At 41.6% G+C, this 27285-nt stretch overlaps 1 protein-coding gene and 1 long non-coding RNA gene across 6 annotated transcripts in view; one reads left to right on the top strand and one right to left on the bottom strand.

The window, feature by feature from the left end:
- The window catches only part of VPS8 (VPS8 subunit of CORVET complex), a 252389-nt gene that overhangs the window by 36854 nt on the left and 188250 nt on the right, over positions 1 to 27285 (bottom strand). The window contains exons 39-41 of one of the 4 annotated variants that reach the window (XM_042853465.2): positions 23424 to 23505; positions 19771 to 19853; positions 14300 to 14368 (exon numbers count right to left, since the gene is read on the bottom strand). The exons of 1 other annotated variant lie outside the window; for it this stretch is intronic. In XM_042853465.2, coding sequence (XP_042709399.2) covers positions 14300 to 14368; positions 19771 to 19853; positions 23424 to 23505 — 234 coding nt within the window. Of the gene's footprint in view, positions 1 to 14299; positions 14369 to 19743; positions 19854 to 23423; positions 23506 to 27285 lie in introns of all 4 variants that reach the window. 2 more of the 4 variants (XM_065556171.1, XM_005308658.4) reach the window with 2 other exon arrangements.
- Positions 623 to 19035, top strand: LOC135973336 (uncharacterized). Of its 2 annotated transcripts, XR_010590144.1 has the most exons (3): positions 682 to 764; positions 5073 to 5146; positions 17351 to 19035. It is a non-coding gene; the product is annotated as an uncharacterized LOC135973336 (long non-coding RNA). The 2 variants fall into 2 exon arrangements; XR_010590143.1 differs by lacking the exon at positions 5073 to 5146 and having other exon boundaries at positions 623 to 764.

The following is a 27285-nucleotide window of genomic DNA, read 5'->3' as shown; positions in this document are numbered from 1 at the left end:
AAACACATTACACAGATAAAATCATAAAATAGTAGTAATAAGAGAAAACTCATAATATTAATGCTAAAAGGTTAAATACAAAGAAGAATACTTAAATGATTTGTTGATAATTTCAAGATACAACTCATCACATGTAATGATCTGTATAAAAGGCAAGTTCCAAATACTTTGCCTAGCAGACTAACAGGAAGTAGTTAGACAAGCTTCCAAAACATTTGCTGGCTAGTCCAAAATCTATTCTAATTAAAAAAAACTTTAGAAAAAGCACTTAAGAGTGGATTAGTTGCACAGCAGAAGTAAGATTGTTAGATGAAGTCAAAATAATTTATTTATAATGGTAGATTTGCTAATTTTGCACTAGTTAGTCAATACTAAAGTCACCCAATTACACAGAATACAGGAACATCATAAGATAAATCTGCCAGCCTACAAACAGTCCAAATATTTACTCCTGGGGGAATTCTGCACCACTGCATGTCATAAATATAGAGAGAAGGGTAGCATAAAATCCCTCCTTGGCAGCTGTAGTAAATCGTTTTTCCTGTCAGGGGTTAAGAAGCTCAAATAACCTAGTTGGTACCTGACCAGAAGACTAATGAGGAAAGAAGATGCTTTCAAATCTGGAGTGGGGGGTGGGGGAGGAGAGAAGGTTTTGTTTGGGCTCTCTCTTTGTTGTTCCCTCTCCGGACAGAGAGAGAAGCCAAGCAGGTACATCATCTCCTGAAAATATACCTGGAATGTTCCATCTAAAAATCACAGAAATTGTAAGTAAGGCAATGAAATGCATTAGGTTATACTTCGTTTTAGCTTGTGAACTTTCCTATGCTACAAAGGTCATTTTATTCCTGTTTTTGTAACTGTGAAGCTGAGTCCAGAGGGGAGTCCTCTGTGTTTTTAATCTTTTTATTACCCTGTAAAGTTACCTTCCATCCTGATTTTGTAGGTGTGATTCTGATTCTTTTCCTTTTTTCTTTATAATAAAGTTCTTTTAAGAACCAGATTCATTTGAGTGTCCTGAAGATAAAGGGTCTAGTCTGTACTCACATTGCTAAGGCAACTAGTTGGTATATTATTCTCAAGCCTGCCCAGGAAAGGGGCTGAAGGGCTTGGGGGATATTTTGGGGGGGGGATAGGGATTCCAAGTGACCCTTCCCTGAATTTTAGTGTAAATCACTTGGTGGTGGCAGCAATACCATCCAAGGACAAGGAAAGGAATTTGTGGCTTGGGGAAGTTTTTAACCTAAGCTGGTAGAATATAAGCTTAGGGGGTCTTTCATGCGGGACCCTACATCTGCACCCCAGAGTTCAGAGTGTGTGTGTGGAGGGAGAACCCTAATACTGCAATTTTGCAAAATTCCCCATTTCCCCTGCAGAATTGGGGCTACAAAGCTGCTGGCCGGCCCTAGGGGCTGCTGGGGCTCTGCAGAGCCCAACTCACAGTGAGCAGAATGCCCAGAATGCTGCACTCCCATCCCCCCAGAGCCCAGCTGGCAAAAGGTGATGAAGGACAGGGCTGCACCACAACACGTCCCCTGGCAGGATAGTAAAGAAGCGGTGGGCGCTGGTGTCTGGGCTAGGGGGTGCCCTGCAGCTGGGCTCTGGGGGGATGGGAGTGCAGGAGTCTGGGCTCTGGGGGCTCCATACAGCCCCCTCCAGCATTCCCCCCCAACAGGAACTGGGTTGTAGTAGGGGCTTCTTTAACTCTCCTGGGGGAATCTTTTTTGCTGTTGTCTGTATTGACATACTTGTTGACAGGTATTTTGCAACAAATTACCAAAATAATTGAAACTGCAGTGGTTATATTGTGTTATGTCAAAATATGCAGAATTTTAAAATAGTGTGCAGAATTTTTAATTTTTTGGCATAGAATTCCCCCAGGCGTAAAATATTGGTGCATCCTAAAATGCTGTCACAGGGAGTTTATTCACTTTTTATTAAAGCAGAATTGTTGACAGTACAAATTACATAAGAAAATGAGTTACAGGAGGGGGTGATTAATACAAAAGATAGAGTACAGGTGAGATGAGACAGGACAGGTTAAGAGTTACAGTAGAGACACACTGTGATGTAGTGAGTATTGGTGGTTCTCCTGGCATTTAGTTCATATTAAAGCAGTACCCATAATGCACTCAGCACTTTCCAGAGAGACAACTGGGACAAGCTGCTCATAACTTAAGGGCAGACAGAAAAGTAACCAGAGACTAGGGAGAATAGAAAACACTTTTTTTCTTTTCTCTGCTCATTGATGCTTCCTCCCAAAGCCTTCATGAAATATCTTTTGATTTCCTGACAAATCATGGCCAGGGATTTCTCATTTCTTCACTAAGGCCATGTCTACATGGGAACACTCAGGAATATTAAGGCGAATCAGGTAAAGGTGCGAAATCTATGTACATAAGTTAAGGCACATTAAGCCCTGTGGATGCTCTCATTCAGAAGTAAAGTGGCCATAGCTCCTTGTAACTTAGGGCAAGTCTACACTACAGAGCTACATCGGCATAGCTGCTCCAATGCAGCTGCGCCGCTGTAGTGCATCTGGTGAAGACGCACTATGCTGATGGGAGAGTGCTCTCCTGTCAGCATAATTACTCCACCTTGTGAGAAGCGGAAGCTATGTCGGCGGGAGATGCTTTCCCACCAACATAGTGCCAGTGGGGATAGTGCAAAACTTGCATTGCTCTTGGGGGTGGGGGAGAGAAGAGTGTGGGGATGGCTTTTTCCACCCTGAGCAATGTAAGTTAGATCGACTTAAGCAGTGGCGTACACCAACCCTTAATCATCCTGATCAGGAAGACAGGCTCTTACTGCAAAGAGGGGGGCAAGGTTATAAAATGGGACAAGGATGGAACAGGATGACCAGCTCCTTAAACACATATCTATAATGTGGAGGAAAAAAAGCTGAGAGATCATGGGGGACTTCAATATGAGTGACATATACAGGAGGTCTCAGATAGCCAGTACTATAACAACACCCTCAGAATTTCTAATTATTACAGATGATAATTTCCTAACTCAAAGCGTTCCCACCAGCAAAAGGAAATTCTGTGTTAGACATCATCTTGACAGATAAAGAGGAATTTATCACAGAACTCAAAATCAGTGGCAGCGGAGATACAAATGATCATAATTTGATCCCATTTATAACATGCAAACAAAATGAAGTCCAAACCAAAGTAGTTGGTACTTTAAAGGGACAATTTCACAAAGCTGAAAAAAATTATGGAAAAAACTATGAATCCCCTGCCCCCAGAGATTTTAATAAGAAAAGTGTGAATGATAATTGGGAATTATTTAAGAAAAGTTTACTAGATGCCCCAAATGGCACAACTTAGAAAGGAGGACACTGGTTAAAAAGCCAGTCTGGCTTAGAATAGAAGTAGAGGCAACTATATAAAAACAAAAAATCTACACAAATGGAAGAAAGGAGAAACTGATTTATATTCACTAATAGCAAAAGTAAGGAAATGTAGAAAATTGATAAGGTAACTAAAAAAACATGGGGAACTCTATCATCACAGAGTAAAGGACAATAAAGAAAAGAATATTAGGAATAAAAAGAATTCTAGCAACAATGCTGGTCCATTACTAGATAGAAATAGTAGAACTGTCACTAATGCAGAAAAGGCATTCTGCTCTGAATTTGGGAAAAACGGATGTAGTCATTGTCTCACTGTCTGGAGTGGTTCACAACTGAGTGTGCCAACCTCAGGGCAGGCTGTTAAAAAGCAGGGTAGAGACCCCAAACTGGTTGTATCATCTATCATTAGATTTCACCAACCCAGTAACAAATGTGAACTCCTGAAGCACAACAACAGTCTTATGATGGAGTCACTGACAGTCCCCATGGGCATTCCAGTCTATCTCGCCACCTAGGTGGTTTTGCTTCAGCGATTTTGCTTATAGCAATCTGACCATTTTCTGACCATCAAAATGCATGGCAATCTGTCTTGGAGAACTGAGACTGACAATGATAGTCTAATGTTGATTTAATGCCAGTTTAGATGGTGTCATTCATTTAAAATGTGCCTCAGTTCACATTAACTTCTGGAATGATGCTTGCTTTTGAGCCACTGGAGGCATCTTCCAAAAGACCTTTTTAACCTGAAGTAATAACGGAAAAAGATTCTTACATGATCCTTAAAGGTCTAGGCCCAGTTATGGAAGCATGCTCTCAGAACCAGAGAGAAATGAGTTTAAGCTGATTAGAGCCCTTTCTGGCAAGCCTGCTACCTGATCCCATTAGTAGGAGATTGCCAGGAGACATCAGCAACTGATACCAGGTCCATAGTTACAGGAAAAATGCCGTAAATATTTATTTCCTTTCAAGAGAAAACTTACAGGCCCTGGAAATCCAAGTAGCCTGTTGAAGTGAAAGGCTTCTGCTCACTTGTCCACTCCAGGCAGTTGCATGCACAGCATGGGGGGTGGGGGGGAGAGAAAGAGGTAATTTCAACCAAGGAGCACTTGGAGTTTACCTGGGGGGGGGGGGGGGAAGGGGGAAAATGACATTTTTCCAGCATTTCTTTAGGAATTGTATATGGGTTAGCAGAGACCCTGGAAGTGATACTCCCCTATCCCTAGCCAATCTGAATTATGACCTCCTTGAAAAAGTGGAGTACTAAAAGGAAATATTTGAAGGGACCACTATGATCATCTAGTCAGACTTCTTGCCTGAATTAAATCCTGTTTGAACTATAGCGCAACTTCTAGAAAAACTTCCGATCTTGATTTCTAGATTGCCAGTAATGGAGAATCCAATACAACCTTTGGTACATTTTTTACAAATGGTTAATTAGTCACTGCCAAATATTTATACCTTTTTCTTTCCAGTCTGAAATGGTCTATCCTCAACTTGCAGCCATCGGATATTGTTATATCTTCATAGGCTAGCTTGAATTGCTCATTAGCAAATGTTTGTTCCCCAGGTATGTATTTATAGACTAATCAGATCACTCCTTAGCTTTGTTAAACTAAATAGATTGAGCTCCTTCCATAGCTCACTCTAAGGTGTGTTTTCCATTCCTTCAGTCGTTCTCGTGCCTCTTCTCTGAACCCTCTCTGTTTTTTTTGAGGTCTTTCTTGAATTGTGGACACCAGAACTGAACACAGTATTCTAGTAGGAGTCGCACCAGTGCCAAATACAGAGGTAAAATAACCTCTCTACTCCTTATCAATATTCCCCTGTTTATGCATCCAAGTATAGCATTAGATTAGCTCTTTTGGCCACACTGGGATCCTCAAGTTCACCGTGACTCCCAAATCCTTTTCAATGTCCCTGCTTCCCAGGTTATTCCCCCATCCTGTAAGTATGGCCTGCACGCTTTGTTCCTAGATGTTTGACCTTACATTTGGCCATACTGAAACACAGTGTTTGTGCTCAGCTTCCCAAGTGGACCAGTTCGCTTTCTGTCAGTGATCTGTCCCCTCCATTATTTACTAGTCCCTCAATTTTTGTCATTGCAAACTTTCAGTGATTTTTATCAATGATCTGGAAGAAAACAATGTCAAATAGCGTAGGGCCAAGAACCAATATCTGCAGGACCCCTATAGAAATAAACCTGCTCAATTGTTATGTTGGGATTTGACAATTAGCCAATTTTTAATCCATTTGAGGTATGCCATATTGATTTTATATTTTTCTAGTGTCTTAATCAAAGTGTTGTGCAGTACCAAGTCAAATGTCTTACAGAAGTTTTAACAGATTATATCAACTAGGGCTGTCAAGTGATTAAAAAAATAATTGTGATTAATCGTGCAATTAAAAAAATTAATAGTGCAATTAATCGCACTGTTAAACAATAGAATACCATTTATTTAAATAAATGTGGATGTTTTCTACATTATCAAATATATTGATTTCAATTACAATACAGAATGCAAAGTGTACAGTGCTCACTTTATATTTATTTTTATTACAAATCTTGGAAATGTAAAAAAACCAAAAAAATAGTATTTTTCCATTCCCCCATTACAAGTACTGTAGTGTAATTTCTTTATCATGAAAGTTGAACTTACAAATGTAGAATTATGTACAAAAAATCTGCATTCAAAACCAAAACAATGTAAAACTTTAGAGCCTACAAGTCCACTCAGTCTTACTTCTTATTCAGCCAATCACTCAGATGAACGAGGTTCTTTACATTTAGGGGAGATAATGCTGCCTGCTTCTTGTTTACAATGTCACCTGAAAGTGAGAACAGGTGTTCACGTTGCACTGTTGTAGCTGGCCTTGCAAGATATTTACATCCCAAATGTACTAAAGAGTCATATGTCCCTTCATGCTTCAAACCTCCATTCTAGAGGACATGCGTCCATGCTGATGATGGGTTCTGCTTGATAATGATCCAAAGCAATGTAGACTGACATGTGTTCATTTTCATCATGAGTCAGATGCCACCAGCAGACGGTTGATTTTCTTTTTTGGTGGTTCGGGTTCTGTAGTTTCTGCATCGGAAGACTACAGAACTTCTTAAGACTTCTGAAAGCATGGTTTACACCTCACCCCTCTCAGATTTTGGATGGCACTTCAGATTCTTAAAACTTGGGTCGAGTGAGAAATCTCACGTCGATACCTTCTTTGTGTTTTGTCAAATCTGCAGTGAAAGTATTCTTAAAATGACAACGTGTTGGGTCGTCATCCAAGACTACTAGAACATGAAATATATGGCAGAATGTGGGTAAAACAGAGCAGGAGGAGACCTACAATTCTCCCCCAAGGAGTTCAGTCACAAATTTAGTTGACCCATTATTTTTTTAACAAGCATCATCAGTATAGAAGCATGGCCTCTGGAATGCTGGCCGAAGCATGAAGGGACATACAAATACCTTGCAATGCCGGCTACAAAAGTGCCATGTGAACGCCTGTTCTCACTTTCAGCTGATATTGTAAATAAGAAGCGGGCAGTGTTATCTCCCATAAATGTATGGGAGCGGCATGGGCCGAGGGACGTACTGGCTGCCACTTCCAGCAGCTCCTATTGGCCTGAAGCAGCGAACCACGGCCAGTGGGAGCCGCGATCGGCCGGACCTGCGGACGGGGCAGGTAAACAAACTGGCCCGTCCGTCAGGGGCTTTCCCTATACAAGCAGTGGCCGCAGTTTGAGAAACACTGATGTAAACAAACTTTTTTGTTTTAGCGATTGGCTGAACAAGAAGTAGGACCGAGTGGACTTGTAGGCTCTAAAGTTTTACATAGTTTTGTTTTTGAGTGCAGTTATGTAACAAAAAAATCTACATTGTAAATTGCACTTTCATGATAGAGATTGCACTACAGTACTTGTATGAGGTGAACTGAAAAATACTATTTCTTTTGTTTATCATTTTTACAGTGAAAATATGTGTAATAGAAAATAATATAAAGTGAGCACCGTACACTTTGTATTCTGCGTTGTAACTGAAATCAATATATTTGAAAATGTAGAAAAACATCCAAAAAATTTAATAAATTTCAATTGGTATTTTATTGTTTAACAGTGCGATTAAAACTGCGATTAATCAAGTTTAATATTTTTAATTGCGGTTAATCAACACTATTCTCTTTATCAACCAAGCTGTAATCTCATTTTTTAAAAATCTAGTTCATTTGACAGGATCTATTTTCATAAATCCATGTTGATTGGCATTAATTATATTATCCTCCTTTAATTTTTTATTAATCTGTCTCAGATCAGCTGTTTCATTATTTTTCCTGTGATCAAGGTCAGGCCAAAAATTGACAAGCCAAAAATTACACAGGTCATCCCATTTATCCTTTTAAAATATTGGCATAACATTAGCTTTCTTCCTGTCCTCTGAAAATCAACTTTCCCTGTTCAGTGAGCTCCTCAGTCAGCTCTTTGATAACTTTTGTATATAAAGCAACAAGTTCAGATAACTTAAAAATGTCATACTGTAGTAGCTACTGTTTAACATCCTCATGAGATACTTTGAAATGGAAAAAGCAACAAAGAGTCCTGTGGCACCTTATAGACTAACAGCTTTCCTGGGTGAATACCCACTTCGTCAGACACATGTCCATATTTTTCCAATCATCCGGGACCTCCCCTAATCACCATGAGGTTTCAAAGATAACGGCCAATGGCTCTGCAATCACACCAGCCGACTCCCTCAACATCCTCTGATGCATTAGATCCGGACCCATGGACTTGTGCATGTCCAGCTTTTCTAAATAGTCCTTAACCTGTTCTTTCACCACTGAGGGCTGCTCATCTCCTCCCCATACTGTACTGCCCAATACAGAAGTCTGGGAGCTGACCTTGTCAGTGAAGACTGAGGCATTGAGTACTTCAGCTTTTTCCACATCATCTGTCACTAGGTTGCCTCCCCCATTCAGTAAGGGTCCCACACTTTCCCTGACCTTCTTGCTGCTAACAACTGTAGAAACCCTTCTTGTTACCCTTCACATCCCTTGCTAGATGCAACTCCAATTGTGCTTTGGCCTTCCTAATTACATCTCTGCATGCTCGAGCAATATTTTTATACTCCTCCCTAGCCATCTGTCCAAGTTTCCAATTCTTATAAACTTCTTTTTTGCATTTAAGCCCACCGAAGATTTCTCTGTTAAGCCAAGCTGGTTGCCTGCCATATTTACTATTCTTTCTGCACATCGGGATGGTTTGTTCTTGTGCCCTCAATAAGGCTTCTTTAAAATACAGCCAGCTCTCCTGGACTCCTTTCTCTTTTATATTAGCCTCCCAGGGGATCCTGTCCACCAGTTCCCTGAAGCAGTCAAAGTCTGCTTTTCTGAAGTCCAGGGTCCGTATTCTGCTGCTCTCCTTTTTTCATTTAGTCAGGATCCTGAACTCGACCATCTCATGGTCACTGCTTCCCAGGTTGCCACCAACTTCTACTTCCCCTACCAATTCTTCCCTGTTTGTGAGCAGCAAGTCAAGAGGAGCAGGGCCCCTAGTTGGTTCCTCCAGCACTTGCACCAGGAAGTTGTCCCCAAGACTCTCCAAAAACTTCCTGGATTGTCTGTGCACAGCTGTATCGCCCTCCCAGCAGATGTCAGGGTGACTGAAGTCCCCATGAGAACCAGGGCCTGTGATCTGGAAACTTCTGTTAGTTGTCCAAAGAAAGCCTCGTTTACCTCATCTTCCTGGTCTGGTGGTCTATAGCAGACGCCTACCACAACATCACCCTTGCTGTTCTCGCCTCTAAACTTAACCCAAAGACTCAACATGCTTTTCTCCAGATGGGCACTAATATTTAATACTGGAGCTCTGAGTAATCATACTGTTCTCTTACATACAGTGTAACTCCTCCACCTTTTCTCCCTTGCCTATCCTTCCTGAACAGTTTATACCCATCCATGACAGTGCTCCAGTCACGTGAGTTATCCCACCAAGTCTCTGTTATTCCGATCACATCATACATAATTCCTTGACTGTGCCAGGACTTCCAATTCTTCCTGCTTGTTTCCCAGGCTTCTTGCATTCGTGTACAGGCACCTAAGATAACCAGCCGATTGCCCTACTTTCTCAGTCTGAATCAGGAGTCCACATAGGCCATCTGCTGAAGAGTCAGTGGCGAGGCACCCACCCACCCATATATCTTTGAAAAGTGGCAATTGTGGTATCGCTTGGATTTTGTGAAGGAGGTTCTTTGCAGCAATATAATGCCTGATGTTAGGAAGTGGGATATTAGTGAGGACTGGTAGCCATTCGGTGTTTGTTAGTCTCATAGTCTATTATTATTTGATTCAGTTGTACATCAACTAGCTTTGTGTGTGAAGAGTTTAATACAGGTGTACAGTATTCTCCCACTGAGTAGTGGAGAACTAGTACCAAACTGCAGTACTTGCACATTAGCTCCCTAAACTGAGCTTCCAAGCTTATTTAGAAAGCCATTTCTGCTCTTAATCTTCTGAGCTACCTTTGTGAAGTAGTCCTTGTAGATTAGTGTGTGAGCTCCAATTACTCTTAGATATACTGGCTTGGGTCACATGCCAGTTGCTCTTCATTCAAGAAGATGTTGAGTTCTTGAAGCATTAGTGTGATTGAGATGGAAGCATGATGACACTATCATTAACAGTCTAGACTTAAGTCTCCACTTCTTGCAATAGGCACTGATGGCTGCCATGTCTTATTCAGGTTGTGCTCAATCTTTCTGAAGTCTCTTGAAGCTATGCAGATGTTATTTGCATACTTGAATGGCCTTCAGATTGTTGGAGGCAGATTAGTAAATATGTTGAAAAAAATTGGGGCAAGAACAGATCCCTGAGGGGGTCCATTCTTCTGGGTCCTCCATGTGCTCAGTTTATTGCCTTAGCACCACTTGAAATTGTCTATTTTGAAGCATCATTTCCATAGCCGTTACAACCCACAGAGATTTTGACATCTTGACCAGCAGACCAATGTACCAGATGGTATCATATGCTGCTATCAAGTCAAGAAACACCACTCCTGTCATCTTCTTCTGTTGGAAACCATTTTCTATGTAAGTGGTAAAGAGCATGAACTTGGTCACAAGTGCTCCTATTAGGTCTGAAGCCTGCCTGATCATCACCCAGAGCTTGTTCTACCATGGGCATGAGTTGTTGCTGAGATAGTCACTCAAAGTTTGTAAGCACATCTCAGAAGTGATACTGGACAGCAGCTAGCTGGAAAGGAATTGCCCTTTCCTGGTTTCTTTCTGCCATATCTTAGGCATCTTGTTCTTTTGGATGACATAGTATATGAAAATTGACAGCCATTTTGTGCTACTCTTACCAAGATATAGCAGCATTTCTTGTACAGTCTTATCAAGGCCACCTGCTTTTCCTGCTTTCTTGAGGCTCAGTGCTCTCTCCACTTCTTCAGTGGAGGAAGGCTGGACGATGTCTTCCTCACAGAATGGTCCCACCTGTGAGTATCAGCTCCATTTCCTCTTTACTGATTCCTCAAAGGGCTTGTTTCTGTTGGCTTTTGCTATGTTAGTTAGGCATGTGGTGATGCTGTTTGGAGACACTTTCCTGACATGTGGATGGTGGTTTCGGTGCTGCACCAAGATTCCTTTAAGTAACCATATTTCCTGCTAGACCGTATGTCCATATTTAACGTAACTTCTCACCAACGTTCCTTGTGACAGACATTAAGGCTGTCAAGAAGACGGTTTGCTTCTCTGAGTCACCCGATTTCCCACACTGCTTCAGAAGTTCTGCTCATTCTTCATTTAAGTAGGGTATACAAGTCTCTTGGTAGGCATGCGGAATAAATTTAATGGCTGCTTTAAAGATTGCTTTGGAGAAGCGAGTGTAAGCATTTTCTACAGAGGCATTATATGGTATGCACACTACATACTCACTGGTCAGCTCTGAGTATTTTTTTCCAGTCTGCTCTTCTACAGTTCCACTGTAATCAAGGGATAGTGGTTATTATGGGGACTGTCATTTCTATCTGAGCAAGAAGAGGATGGTATTGACTGTTTGGGAGCCTGGTAACAGTTGGCCCTGCTGAGGCCACCCAACTGAGGTCAGGAGAGCAACCCTGCTTCCACTGTGCAGAGAAAAAGGGGGCTGACTGCTTAGGGTCATGCAAGAGATATAGATCTCTTAGAGAAGTCCAGTTTATGGATCCAGTCCATTTTTGTCAGATTCTCTGCAGCCCCATAAGATGTGGTGGCTATTTAAGTCCCCAACATAGGACAGATGGGTGTTGAAGTGCTGGTAAAAGTGAAGTGTTCCAGGTTTTATCAAGGGGTTTACAAACATTCACAACTTCAAGTTGATCAACTTTTGCAATGATACTGTGAGTCACGCTTCCCACCCCTTACCAGTAATGGAATCTGATTGGCTAAACAAGAAGTAGGACTGAGTGGACTTGTAGACACTAAAGTTTTACATTGTTTTATTTTTGAGTGCAGTTATGTAAAAAAAAATTGGAAAATGCAACTTGCAAATGTAGAATTAAAGAGCTTGCACTACAGTACTTATATTAGATGAATTGAAAAGTACTATTTCTTTGTTTTACAGCGCAAATGTTTGTAATAAAAATAGTATAAAGTGAGCACTGTACACTTTGTATTCTGTGTTGTAAATGAAATAAATATATTTGAAAATGTAGAAAACATCCAAAAATATGTAGGTATTCTATTAAGAGTGAGATTAATACTGCGATTACTCATGATTAATTCTTTTAATCTCACGATTAATCGAGATTCTTTTTTTAATCACTTGACAGCCCTATTTTGAATGTTTTATGGGGGGTTTTTGTTTGTGAAGTGAAACTTGGAATTTTTAAGCCAACATTTACACATACATATTTTAAAACTACAACATAGTAAGTGATTAATTCTCTCAACCATAATTCCACATCAATGATGCTTTTTTGCTTGGGAATTTCCTTGGGTTACAAAAATATTTATGAATTGTTCAGTGATGGTAATTCCTGTGGATTGTACAAGAACTTCAGTGGCCTTGCAAGATGGAGAGAAATGGACCTCACTATTTTCCAGATAACTTCTTGCCTCCTCGGCTAGTCCCGCCCCCTACACGTGACTTTCCTTATTTCAGTCTTTCCTGACCAGCCCCACTTGCACCCCACACATTTACGCACATTTTACCGATAAGTACTTCAACACACTTTTTAAAAACTACCAGTATATACAAAGCATGCACTTGTAAATGATGTGAATTATATCCATTTGTGAATTCTTAAGTGCATATATATTTCTCCATATTCTAGGAAGAGATGGCAGCAGCTCCCACAATAAGTGTTTTGCAAGCTCTTACATTTGCAATTTTTTTTTTTTTTTAAAACAACTTTGTCAGACTGCTTGGGCTGACATTTCCCATGCCCGGTATCTGTCTCGAGCTGAATTTGTTTTTGAAAATTTCAGCAAAAACTATTCAGCCATCTCAGAAAACCATGTTAGTGAAAAATAAGTTTTTCCCATGTTGAAATGTCCTTACAACTATTTTACTGAAAAGCTCTAGAACCTCTATGCTTTGGACTAGATCCTTGAAATTTAGCTGGCGATCATTTTACTTGGAGGGCCAGATATGGCCTTAGAGAGGGGGACTGAGGAGAAAAAAAGTGAGCAGGAAGCTAACCTGGACACTAGGGTATAGAGTTGGTGGTAGCCAACAGGCTGGACACTCAGGCATTGGAGTAAGGATGAAGGGAGGAAGCTAGCAAGTGGCAAAGACTAGGAAGGTGTCGATACCTAATGGATGAGGTGGTGAGAAGCAGATGTGCAGTGTAATTGTAGCTGTGTGGGTCCCAGGAGATTAGAGAGACAAGGTGGGTGAGATAATATCTTACTGGACCAACTTCTGTTGGAGAGAAAGACAAGCTATTGAGATTTGATTGGCTGGAGATTTCTGTTGGTGAGAAGGAGGCAGTCAGTGGAGGAAGCTTAAGAGATGGACTCCAGGAAAGGGAGAAGGAAGGAGGAAACCAATCTGTAAGAGGGAGTAGTAGTTTGCTTAAGGCACCAAGGGACAGCTTGCCCAGAGGTAGTGGGAAGGGAGAAGAGGTGGCTAGAGGAAGCAAATTAGCAGGAAATGGTGAAAGCGGAATGCAAACTTGATTGCAAGATACTTGGGAAATTGCTCCACAATGGCTAAAATGATCCAGAACGCTTAGAGCAACAGCAGCCTCTACATAGAGTTGTTCCTACTCAATAAGCACTAATGCCAACAGGCTGCCAATATTCACATCTGAATCAAACAGGATTTGGAAATTCATCCAATTCTTAGTCAAAAACCAGCTGTATGCTTGGAATATACTGAAGGGACAGACAGCTTCCAGAGGTAACAATTGCACGAAGTGACCAGTGTCATTTTAGGTCATATTGTATTATAAGTAAATTTTATTTTAACATGCATAATTTAAAAGTAACAGCATGGAAAGTACATCATACTGAGATACCATATAAATTATAGAGAACAATGGGGAGCTCAGGTCTTCCAGCACAGCATGTACGTGATCCATGACATACAGCAAGCTATTTTTATATCTGTCAGAAAGCCACTCACTCGTTCCTGGAGCATTCTATTAAATACATGGCTGAGGAAAGCCAAAAAACAGTCAAAAGGCAGACTGAATGAATAGGGCTACTTTATAGATGGTAAATTAGTCTTCCACAAAGCTGTATGTAAAGAGATCTTCCATGCAAATCATTTCTCCTAGTTCTGGAGGATAAGTCACTTCAGGCAAGGGTTAGTTAATAAGCTCCAGAGACAGGGCCAACACCGCTAGAGGCAGAATGTCATCCCAGAGCTCCCTCCAATCTGGTGCCTGTGTATTAACATTGGCTCCTGAGAGCTCCCTCCAGCACAACCCTCCTCCTCTCTCCACTTCCCTAATTTCTGTTGTACCTTCTCCGAAGTGCTTGTTGTTTTCTCCTCTCTAAATTGCTTCCAACCGCCTCGAATATTTCTTTCTGCCTTTTTGGTGAAATCAGTTACACAATTAAAGGAAATAAATCTGTATTACAAGGTGTAAACTCAGATAAAATTACTTAAAACAATTCCTGAGCCTGCAGCCTATTGAGCCTGCAGCCTATTCCTTTATACACTGTTTTTCTTCTCATCTCACAGATACAATACTGCAAAAGGACACAGTCAAAGTTTAATTCCTTTCTGTCCTTTTTTAAAACCTACAGTAAATTGCTTATAAAACTTTAGAAGCTTAGGAAGCAGTTCTCTCATATCAGATGGTTTTCTCCATTTATGTAATATGTAATTGCTTCCTCATCTGTGACCAAGCGCAGCTGGAAGCAGTCACAGGAGGTACCTAGTCTCCCGCAACAGGGCTTCAAGCACCTGCTGTGTAGTCTTCAGGCGCCTGGAATCTGGTGTGTAGGCTGCTGCTTTACCATTTGGAGTGTGCCCCCAACTGGGCCTTGGGCCAATTCTATTTGGGAAGAAGGGCATTGTAAGACTCCCAGGGAGTGGAATTGTGAGCCTCTTCACAGGCTGTTTAAAATTCTTTGAGCTTCTTAACATCCACAGGAGATTGAAGGAAGCCCCAAAGAGCCTCTTAGGTGGACTCCCCTAATGCAATTCTTAGGCAGTGAATGAGTAAGATTCAGCCCTTCCACGGGCTTTGCGGAGAGAAGAGGAAAGGGAAATGCTCCCCCAGGCTCCTTTTGCTCCCCAGTCCAAAGATAGGACTGTTTTTAAAATGACGGAAATTCTGAGACAAAGGACTTTCAGGCAAAGTTAAAGCTGAGACTACACATCAGCAACTAAATGTTGAGCTTTTTACGAACGCAGTAGGCAGAGCTGTTGTAGCTCTGTTGCTCCCAAGATATTAGAGAAATAAGATGGGTGAGGTAATATTTTATTGGACCAACTTCTGTCTGAGCTACACAGAATTGCCTGTGATCAAAGTTCCATCCCCTTGCCATGAACAGGAACACCTAATAAGTGATGAAGTGACCCCTGCTCTCTCAAGGCTTTTGGAGCTGCCAGGTCCCTCAGCAGAGAATGGGAGAGAGAACACAGAAATTCAAACAAATGTAGAAGGGACCTCAGCTTCCTTCCTGCCTAGTCACCCCCCTGCCTACCCTGCAAACATGACAGAAGTGTGTCTGTCAGACTCCTGTGGAAGGAAGTACCACAGCATTGGGATGGTCTCAAACACAATTCTGCCCTTCCCCCTCCTGTTTTGACAAGACTTATTAAAAAAAAAATCTGTGCAATTTACATTTCTGGTTTCCTCCAGCTCCCTATACCTCAAGGGGAATCTGAATATATCTGCTTTCAGAACATTAATGAAGGATTATGGACTTGTAAAAGAATTAACCCTCAACCTTCCATCTCTCTCCAGACAGGGTTCACCCACTTCAAATAAAATTTCTCTTAATGCCCCAGGAGATTTATCTAAGATCTCTCCTAATGTACTTATTTTAGGATTTCCTTTTTAATAACTAACTTTACAAAAATCATAGGTTAAGGAGAGATAAAAGTACAATCTAATGTTAATCATTATTTGACACAATCTCAATTGTGTAAGGTTTAGTCAAAATGGTGTAAAATCAGAATCTAGGATGGAGTGTTTGCAGCAACAGAGGTGGAATCTGTTCCTGGAATTTAGAAGATGCCCCTTACCACAGCATTTAGCACTGAAGTACAAAAATTAACATTTGCATAAAGTTAAATCTCTAATGGACCGTTTTCCCCTCTTTGGGTTTAACTGCTTAAACTTGGAATATTGTAACCCTTTTCCCTCAACAGAAGAGGCAGATATCTAGCTCAGTTTACGGAATTTGGTGTCCCCTTACAAAGATTAGTAAGTCCATTGCAAATGTATTACTTCCAGTCCACAGATCTTCACCCACAGCATAGACTCAGACTCGTAGGATATGTGTACATTGCAATTAAACCTCTGCGGCTGGCCTGTGTCAGCAGACTCTGGCTATGGGGTGTTTAATTACTGTGTAGACGTTTAGGCTCCGGCTGGAGCTCAGGCTCTGGGTTCCCATGAGTACATGTCCCAGATGTGAAGAAGAGCTCTGTGTAAGCTCAAAAGCTGGTCTCTCTCACTAACAGCAGTTGGTCCAATAAAGCTACTATGGTTCTTTCAAAGCACTCAAATAGCTCCACAATGAGCTTGTAATGGCCCTTGTGTCTGGCTGCTCAAAGTCAGCAAACAGCTGCTCCACCTCCATCCTGGCGGCAGCTTTTCCCCCTTTGGTTGAGGGGTGCTTTGAAAGAGCCATAGTTGTATTCTGTGCTGGAGTGTTCTTGGGCCTGGAGCTTTGGATGCTAAGAATTGTGTAACACTTGCTGTACATTTATACATATAACTATGTTTTACTGATGCTATGAATTACACAGGGCTTGCTGTACATTTACAAATACAGTGTGCTGTGAGTACCAGTATGATTCGGCAATGTGCTGTGAGCTTATAAAGTTAATTTTATTCACTAAAAATAGAACTTTATTGCAAAAATATGTAATAGTTTCATGAGTGACCCGACAGCCTCGTATTTTTTCCCAAGCGTTTCTATTAGAAAAAAGTCATTTTTTAAATTAATGCAGTAGTAGAGCTCACTAAGTCAGTCTGTGTATCGAGGGAATTGCAGGTTTCCATTTTCTCAAAGTAACTCTTATTTATCTATTTAGTCACTAATTATCAATGCCCTGCACGACCTCTACGAGATCAGGTTTGGAGGATTTTTTTGTTTGTTTTATATTGGTTTTGTTTTTTCCATGTTTTGCAAATAATGAACGTTGAAGTCTGTTATTTATATACTTTTTCCATCTTGTGAATGTATTTATATGTTTTGTTTCATTGTGTTTATATTTTATATCAAAACAAAACAATAAAGTTAAAAATAGAACTTTATTAAGTGGGGAAAACAGTATAAAAAAATTACATTATTACAATTTTTCCTGTCTTCTTTTTCCTTATTCATACAGAGGGTCATATTGGCTCTCTAAGCCCCTTGTTCCTGATCCAATGCAGCACTGGTTCACAGGATTTCACTGAACGTGTCTTCCCACCTACTCCAACAGAGGGATGACAAGCAGATGCCAACTCTACCTCTGTTTGCTCTCTCACAAGTAAAAGCATGAAGAGTTAATATCGGTGTCTAACTTGGGAGCGGGCCGGGCAACAATCTTTAAATTTAAACATTGTAAAGAAAAATGTATGCACGTTTACCCAAGCTACCTTTCTCCTTCCTCAAGCTCATCCAGTGCTCTCCTGGTGGGACTGGCTAGACTGGGGGGGGGGGGTCTCAAACAGCATGGCTGGAGCCCCCCACTGTGTCTCCTTTTGTCCCCCCTCCTTGCTGTTCATGGCAGAGGTCTCTCTCAGGCTCCTCCGAGGTCTCCATGGTGGTCTGTGGGGTGCTGTCGAGGTCTCCGCCACATATGGCATGCAGCTTATTGTAAAAGTGCCAGGTTTGCGGCTCAGCACCAGATCAATTGTTGGCCTCCCCGGCCTTGTGGTAGCCCTGGCAAAGTTCCTTCACTTTCACAGGGGACTGCTGCTGATTCTGGTCATATCCTTTTGCCTGTATCTCCCATGTAATCCATTTGTAGATTTCCATATTTCTCAGCTGGTCCATGGCTCTGCCAGGAGCATTGCGGAACAGCTGCTGGAGGACTATTAGGGTATCCAGAGTTCACAGATCAGAAGGTCGACTATGTTTCCACAACTTTTGGGAGGTGGTTTTAACTGCATTGCACTAATAGGATGCTTATGGCGGTAGACAAATTTGAAAGCAGATATGCACAAATTGGTTGACACAAGACGGACAGTCCATAGCCCTATGTTCACCCCTTTTGCAATACTATGTTAAATATTGCATCAAAGCATACTGTGTAAGGTATCATTTGAACACTCATGATTTGCTGATCATTATTGTCCTGGTAAAATGTGTGGCAACACTGTATGTAAAGATAAGATTCCACTGTATACTATTACCAAGACATGTAACAACATGTTCTGAAGGGCAGTCACAAACAAGTTCCCCAGAGACAAAAGGCTAGCCAATGCCTCAGCCAGGTGTCAATGAGATCAATTGGACCATCACTTGATTAAGTGGCCATCTTCAGCAGGAGAGAGGGTGTGGGCAAAAAAAATCTACATTTTGACAAAGAAGCATCTTAAGGTTCCAGGCTACACAGACTTTGTATCCTGAACATCAGCTAGAGATGAGTCTTGTACAAGAGAAAGGGTTATAAGAGGAGAGGCCAGATGCCTCAAATCATCTCTCTTGCTCTCTGCCCACAGCACCATCAACCCCTAAAGAATAAAGGAAGCGGCATTGGACTGGGGGAGGGGGGGGGGGGAAGGAGGAGGGGAATCCTGACTGAAAGAGGTTCAGCCAGTAAGACTGCTGGAACATGTGGTGAGAGACACCTTTGCTTTGTATTCATTTAGCTTGTTAAGTTAGGTGTTAGTTGTGTTTTACCTTTTATTTCCTTGTAACCAATTCTGATTTATATGCCTCATTACTTGTAGTCACTTAAAATCTATCTTTCTGTAGTTAGTACATTTGTTTTGTTGTTTTATTTAAACTAGTGTGTTTGGAAAACTCTGTTTGGGATAATAAGACCTGTGCATATCATTTTCTATTAATAAATGACAGACTTCATATGAGCTTGTGTTGTGCAGGAGGGAGCTGGGCAGTACAAGATGCACATTTCTGGGGGAAAGTCTGAGGCTGGGAGTTTGCTGGTGTTGCCCGCAGTGTAATTAATGAGTGGCTGGCTATAGCACTCATACACTATAGCTGGGAGCGATTTACATGCTGGAGGCTGAGAGAGAGCAGACCAGGAGTGGTTGCTCTCACAGCGAAGAATGTAAAAGGCACCCCAGATTGGGAAATTGAGGGGACACAGCTGTCCCCCAGTCCAGATTGTACCCTGGATAATGTCACAAAGATGACTTACATTGACTTAACTTTGTAGTGTAGACCAGGCCTAAGTAAGGATTTAGTAGACTAACTTAGGCTCCCATTTCTTAGGAATCTCAGCCCTAGGTTTTAAAAATATTTAAATTTTGGACCAAACTAATTAAGATCTAATAAGTAAAATATTGTTTGGTTTACAACATACAAATTTTACGTTACTACATCTTCTCTCAAGGCTAAACATTATCATTTCAGTTAGTGTCCCATCACACCAGTCCCATGAGCATTTTTTCATCTTTGTAACCTTAACTAATAATTAACCAGATTAATTTCTGTAACTACACTGAAGTCAACAATGTTACATCAGGGATGGATTTGGCTCTACATTCTAATGTGGTATAACCAGGGCCTTATAAAAGACAACAATTTAGTAAACACTTGTATGCTCACTATGTTTTCTCCTCCCCTGTTGCTCACCTGGAGAATTCTCTGCAAGATTGAGGGAAGGGCAATAAATGCAGCCATGTTGTTTAGCACTTGCATTGTCAAACTCTTCAGAGCTGAAATAATAAATATGTAAAAGTCATGCACAACTGGCCAGAACTGGAGATTTATAAAAACAACAACATGTTATATTAAGAGTTCACAAGGATGTTTATACTCCTTTGTTTTCAAAAACATGATTAACATTTACAATAAAAAAATAGTTATAATGACCAGAGAATTATACAATAAAATTACAATTCTTTATATTTAAAAATACATGTAATTTTCAGGTATGTTTTTGGGACTCTCACACTACACTATGATTCTCCCCCCAACACACACACACAAATTGCCTCACAGTCTGGGACGTTCCTGAATTTATTTTTCTAATCTGGTTATCTACTGCAATTCAAATTTCCCTATTGCCATCAAGTATAAACCTGCAAAACTTATTCACATGAATTGTCTTATTAACTTCAACATTTTCCACTGGTGGCCAACAATTCTGTTATCTGTGTGCCCAACCTAAAAAAGTCAGGACCTGCAGGAGCTCAGCACCTCTGAACAAAATACAGGCCTTAGGTGATACTCTGGTTATCATACAAAGTGTATCCTTTGTGAATAATGGCTCTGTGATGACTTTATAACTTCTTCTCAGTAACCGTGCTCAGTTTGGTTTCCCTTCACATTACGAAGGACCCTGACCAAGAGTAAGGAAGCTCTGGAAGCAGTGTGACAAGACATGGATGCCCTTATAGCTGTATAGCAGTGATGCCTAAGGGTCAAACATATGACAAAAATCTCAGGCTGTCACAATGCTTCAGGCCTGTTCCCTCTTTCTGGCAGCACAAAGGGAGGAGATGCCACCTGTAATTGCCATGACGTGGAAGAGTCTCCAGCAGCTCTCCTCCCCAGGGCTCACATGGGGACTGGTGGGGCAGTGGCTGGTATATGGTCCCATGGGGGGTCAATGTCAGCCAACTCGTGCTAGAGCAGCCCCCAGGCTGCTGTAACCTGCACCAATGCTGAGACAGAGAATCAAAGACCTGATTGTTTCCTCAGCTGCTTCTCTTTCTACTCTCCTGCACTGCCCTGTACTAGACTTTCACCTAGGTGCAGGGCAGGCAGAATCAGCTTGAGTATATCTAGGGAGCAGGCACAGACCCACAGATCTTGCTGATGAAAATATCTGATTAAGAGTGCACAGGCATGTGCACACCCTGATGTGGAGCACTCAAAGAACTGCTTTCTTCTCCCTCAGCTGGAATTCAGCAGGTGGCTAGCGGGGGAGCTGCTGAGCTGCTGCAGAAGAGAAGGGACGGCTGCTGCTCAGAACATTCATATCACATCAAAGCAGGTCCTGGGGCTGTAGGGGGAAGCATATGGAGCAACTGGGCAGGTGGTGCCGACTCCCCCACCACCCTCACAGTAGTGGCCAGATTCAAACCCTTCTGTTTAAAAATCATTGGGTGTGATTCAGGAAATATCTTCAACTCATAACAAAAAGTTGCCTTTAATAATTCAAAGCCATGAGGGCTACAGTGTTCTCTGTGCCATGGGCTGGACACGCCTCCTGTCAAGGTTGTGCCTTTCAGAATCTATTTCAGCACACGTTCCAGGCCCCTGTTCACTGGATTCTCAGGGGCAATAGCTATACAACTCTTTGGGACTGGGATGGCCTTTTTATTATGTGTATACAGTTCTCAGCAGAATGGATCCCAGCTTCCTGATTGGACATCTAGGCGCTAGGGCAATATAAATATTAAACACTAACCCACTTTAGAATGGAAAAAAAATGGTTATAATTCGGGATCAAGTGTGAAAAGGGAGGGCAATAATTCCTTTACCCTTTTTCCTCTAAAAGGGTTGGGTGTTCCCTTCCTTTTTAGGTGCATTAACCCAGAGAACCACCTTCAATTTCCAGAATTAATTTTAATAATGAGCTTGCTTAAATGGATAAGTTAGACTCAATGGCTCCCCTTTGCCAAAATGCGATGGGGCACCCTATCTTCGGCCGTGGCTCTGATGACAGATGATCCTCGCTCTCTAGAGATCACTGTATGGATTAAAAGCCCCAGGTTCTTAGTCAATGCATGGTCACCCTCCACTGATGAACCAGCAAAACCCTATCCACTCATTGCACAGAGACAGTGACCTGCTGTTAGAGGAAACAGTCACTGGATTGCACTGGGACTGCAGTATTTACTGCACCAATGGGTTGTGGAGACTGATGGGGAAAAGGAAGGAGAAAATGGAGGCAAGGAAGAACTATCAGATGATCCCAGAGGTCCATGACTTTCCCAAAAGCCTCAGAGCAGAGTTAGCACAGTGAGTTGCTATTGTGCACACAGAGGCAAGAGACCGGAGCGGTGATGCAGTTACCAAACCTAACCAGGGAAGCTGTGCAGGTACTAAGAATTTTGACCCATGCGCTCCCTTTATAGTCATGGATGGTTGGAGTCAGCCCAGCGGTTTGTTCCAGACTAGTGGACTGAATGTGTACGAGGAAGATAGGAGGGAGGCAGTATGGTCTAGCAGGTGAGAACTGGACTAGCAGCCAGGAGACCTAGGTTCCAGTCTCAGCTTGGCCGCTTATCTAATCTGACGCTGGACAAATCACTTCTCCTCCCACCTTTGTCTGTTTTATCTATTTAGACTGTCAGCTCTTCAGGGCAGTGATTGTTTGTACAGCACCCAACACAAAGGAGCATCACGATGCTACCATCATAGAAATAAGACAATAGCATGAGAAAATTCTTAAGTGTGGGAAGGCAATAGTGTATTATCTACCTACAGAGAGGGGCTGGAGGCAGACAGAATAGGGTTAATTTTTAAGGCAACAAATGGAAATGTTTAATCTGATTTCTTCTTCTTCTTCTTCTTCTGGCATTGGGCAGAAAAAATACCTATGATATCAACTGTTAACACACAAATGACAACTACCCAGCTACAACTAATGGGCATGCACTTCCTTGCTTGCGTTTCTGTGTCAGATTTGCTGTGTGTGCCATCTAACTGTTGCACAACCAAGTTTTCTGTATAAATTCACTTCAATTTATCTGAAAGTACCTACAGGAACTCCTAGTGCATGCACATCACCTGCACGCATACAGAATAACTATGGTGGATCAGTATCCAGAGAATGAACCCAAAAGACCCCAAATCTACCCCCTAATGGAAAGCCTAAGAAACATACAGGCCTTGAAACAAAACTGACCTATATTGGTCCAAGGAAAAGAGTTCCAGCGTCATTTAAAGCAATGGGTTCTTAACTCAGATGCCACAGCTAATTGCAAATGCCACTGAGCCACACGAGGAGGCAAGTAGTGTAAGTAGCCAGGACCAGATGATTTAGGACTTTACAGGTCAAACAAAATAACTTAGATTGTACTTGAAAGGCAATAGGGACCAGTGCAGACACTGCAACACAGGTGTAATGTGCTCCTGATAAAAAATGCTACTTCACAGCTGGAAGAGAGTAACAGCACTTTCCACACAGGTGCACACCCTAGCTTTGTTTCGGAGTTGTATACTAGTTCAGTCACAATGCTTACTTCCTCATGTTTGGTCAGGAGAAAAGGAGAAAAAAAACTGAGGTCACATTTTCAGTGGTATCTGGCGCCACAAGGTGCCAACAAACTTACGTTCAGAATACTGACACAACACTGTCGAACTGGATAGCTTCTGTGGCGACATCATAGCCTCCAGGAGAGGAAACCAGAGTGCCTAGAATAATTAAGTGCACAATAAATTCTACAACTCTGGCAAAAATAATTACTAGCACTATCAAGCGATGAAAAAAGGAATAGCAATTAATGGCACTGTTAAACAATACAATACCACTTATTTTTAAATATTTTTGGACGTTTACTACATTTTCAAATATATTAATTTCAATTACAACACAGAATACAAAGTGTTCAGTGCTCACTTTATATTTTTGATTACAACTGTTTGCACTGTAAAAAACAAAAAAAATGTATTTTTCAATTCACCTCATACAAGTACTGTAGTGCAATCTCTTTATCATGAAAGTAGAATTACGTATAAAAAAACTGCATTCAAAAATAAAACAATGTAAATCTTTAGAGCCTTTAAGTCCACTCAGTCCTACTTCTTGGTCAGCCAATCACTCAAACAAAACTGGTTACAATTTGCAGGAGATAATGCTGCCTGCTTTTTGCTTACAATGTCACCTGAAAGTGAGAACAGGCGTTTGCATGGCACTGTTGTAGCCAGCGTTGCAAGGTATTTACGTGCCAGGTGCGCTAAAAATTCATATGTCCCTTCATGATTCAACCAGCATTCCAGAGGACATGCTTCCATGCTGATGATGGGTTCAGCCTGATCATGATCCAAAACAGTGCAGACAGACGCATGTTCATTTTCATCATCTGAGTCAGATGCCGCCAGCAGAAGGTTCATTTTCTTTTTTGGTGGTTTAGGTTCTATAATTTCTGCATCAGAGTGTTGCTCTTTTAAGACTTCTAAAAGCAACACCTCGTCCCTCTCAGATTTTGGATGGAACTTCCGATTCTTAAACCTTGGGTCGAGTGCTGTAGCTATTTTTACAAATCTCACATCGGTACCTTTGTGTTTTGTCAAATCTGCTGTGAAAGTGTTCTTAAAATGAGCATGTGCTGGGTCATCATCTGAGACTGCTATAACATGAAATATATGCAGAATGTGGGTAAAACAGAGCAGGATACATACAATTCTTCCCCCCCAAGGAGTACAGTCACAAATTTAATTGACACGTTATTTTTTTAACAAGCATCGTCAGCATGGAATCATGTCCTATGGAATGGTGGCTGAAGCATGGAAGGGGCATACGAAGGTTTAGCATATCTGGCATGTAAATACCTTGCAACGCCAGCTACAAAAGTGCCATGCGGATGTCTGTTCTCACTTTCAGGTGACATTGTAAATAAGAAGCAGGCAGCAGTATCTCCCGTCAATGTAAACTAACTTGTTTGTCTTAACGATTGGCAGAATAAGAAGTAGGACTGAGTGGACATGTAGGCTCTAAAGTTTTACACTGTTGTGTTCTTGAGTGCAGTTATGTGACCAAAAAAAAAAAATCTGCATTTATAAGTTACACTTTCACGATAAAGAGATTGCACTTCAGTACTTGTATGAGGTGAACTGAAAAATACAACAATATTTCTTTTGCTTATCATTTTTAGAGTATATATTTGTAATAAAAATATAAAGTGAGCACTGTATACTTTGTATTGTGTAATTGAAATCAATATTGAAAATGTAGAAAAACATGCAAAAATAATTAATAAATTTCAATTAATAATCTATTATTATAAGTGTGATTAATTTAGATGAATTTTCTAATTATTTTCTAATTAACTGATTGACAGTCCTAGTGATTACATTAATTTAGCTTTATTTTTAACCTCCACCAGTTTAATTACATATTATGAAAAAGAGGATTAAACACTTTGTTTCCATTGTTGGCTCAGTGTTACAATATGTTACAGGACTGCTGTGATGTTTAATTTGTTTTTTAAACACAGAGAAAAGTTGCTCTAGTGCAGGGATTGGCAACCTTTGGCACGCGGCTCGCCAGGGTAAGCCCCTGGCAGGCCGGGCTGCTTTGTTTACCTGCCTCATCTGTAGGTTTGGCCGATCATGGCTCTCACTGGCTGCGGTTCGCTGTCCCAGGCCAATGGGGGCTGTGGGAAGTGGCACAGGCCAAGGGATGTGCTGACCACCGCTTCCCGCTGCCCCCATTGGTCTAGAGCGGCGAACTGCGGCCAGTGGGAGCCGCAATCAGCCGAACCTGCGGACGTGGCAGGTAAACAAACCGGCCCGGCCCACCAGGTGGCTTACCCTGGTGAGCTGCGTGCCAAAGGTTGCCGATCCCTGCAGGGCCGTAGCAACAAAGAATGTGGCCCCCTCCGAACGGTGGCCCCCTCTGAACATACGTCCGGGTGGGGTCCCTTACAATGCAGAAACTGGAATGCGGTATTTATTTTGTCACTTTTAGGGGCCCCCTTCGGTCAGAGAGTACAGAGGGCGCTCGCTACGCCTCTGGATCCCTGCTCTAGTGCTTGACAGCCTGGCAGACCTACTCTTTTTAGAGAGTGGGGAAGGTATCTGCTTGGAATTTGAGGACAGGAGAGTCCCTGATTAAGCTCTTCGTGTGTTCATTTCCTGGGGCAGTGACCATGTAGGAGACTCGAGGTTGCTTTGACTTCACTAACTGGTGGGAGCACTGTCCCTATTTACTCCTTATTGATATTGTAAGCTCTTCAGAGCACGGACAGTTTTATTTTATGTTTACACAGAAGTTAGCACAATGGGGCCCTAGGTTCCACTGTAATATAAACACACACATAAGAATTAATAATAAGGAAACCATGTAACCAGTCGTCAGACCAATCATGTAACCAGTTCCATACACACTCCCAGAAATTGTTGGATAAAAAGTTGCGTAAATCCAGAAAACCCTGTCTGTATATCATAAACCAACTCTGCCTCTGGTGACCCAGGAGGGTCATTAAATGTAACTACTCAGAAACCAAGGAAGTGCAAAGCCAACAAGTGAACCAGTAAGAAGAGCAGGGGTTCTCAAACTGGGGGTCAGGACCCCTCAGGGAGTCACGAGGTTCTTACATGGGGGGGTCGTGAGCTGTCAGCCTCCACCCAAAAGCATGCTTTGCTTCCAGCATTTATAATGGTGTTATAAATTAAACACCTTTTTATATATATGGGGGGGGGGGTTCGCACTCAGAGGCTTGCTATGTGAAAGGGATCACCAGTACAAAAGTCTGAGAACCACTGAGTAAGAGTGTAAGAGACAGTATTACTCAACTCTCACTTGCTCCAAATGTTAGGCATGTAGCAACAGAAGCATTGCATCTGCAGTTACTGCATGACAGATGTTCTCTAACACATGGCAGTGTACAATAATACACAACATGTATCTTTTCTTGTATATTTATTAGAGAGTACAATTTTAGGCATTTAATTAAATAACTAATCCTCATTCTTATTCATTTGACACAATATGCCTGGAAGCGTTAGTAATTTAGTGCAATGCCCAAGAAATGGCCATTAGAACAAACAAGCGGAAGTTTCAGTTATTTGGCGGGATGACTAATGCACATAAAAGCAGCATTTGCCAGCAGTTACCACAGTCTTTCTCCAGACTTTGGAGAGATATGTAGTGACTGAATAGTAGCAGTGGGCAAATGCTGACTTTTAAATGGACTCTACTGTAGACAGAATGGCCAGTTCACCCCTGCACTGAAGTGCAGTCTCCTCTGAGGTGACGCATGATAGCTGTTTAGCACCCAGAGCACCACAATAACAAGAAAGAGAGAAAATACTATGTCAAATTAACACTACTGGGGGAATGTATGTAGGCAGAATGTAATTACATGCTTTCTAAGTGGAATTTGTCCAGGTCACAAAATATATAGTTCTGTTGGAACTTTCCTGAACTGCCAGAAAAGCACTAGTCTTCAATGAGCTCCCTGCAGAATTCCT

Source organism: Chrysemys picta, chromosome 9, assembly GCF_011386835.1.
Source record: "Chrysemys picta bellii isolate R12L10 chromosome 9, ASM1138683v2, whole genome shotgun sequence".
NCBI classification, from domain to species: Eukaryota; Metazoa; Chordata; order Testudines; family Emydidae; genus Chrysemys; species Chrysemys picta.
This window is presented reverse-complemented; position numbering and strand designations above follow the sequence as displayed.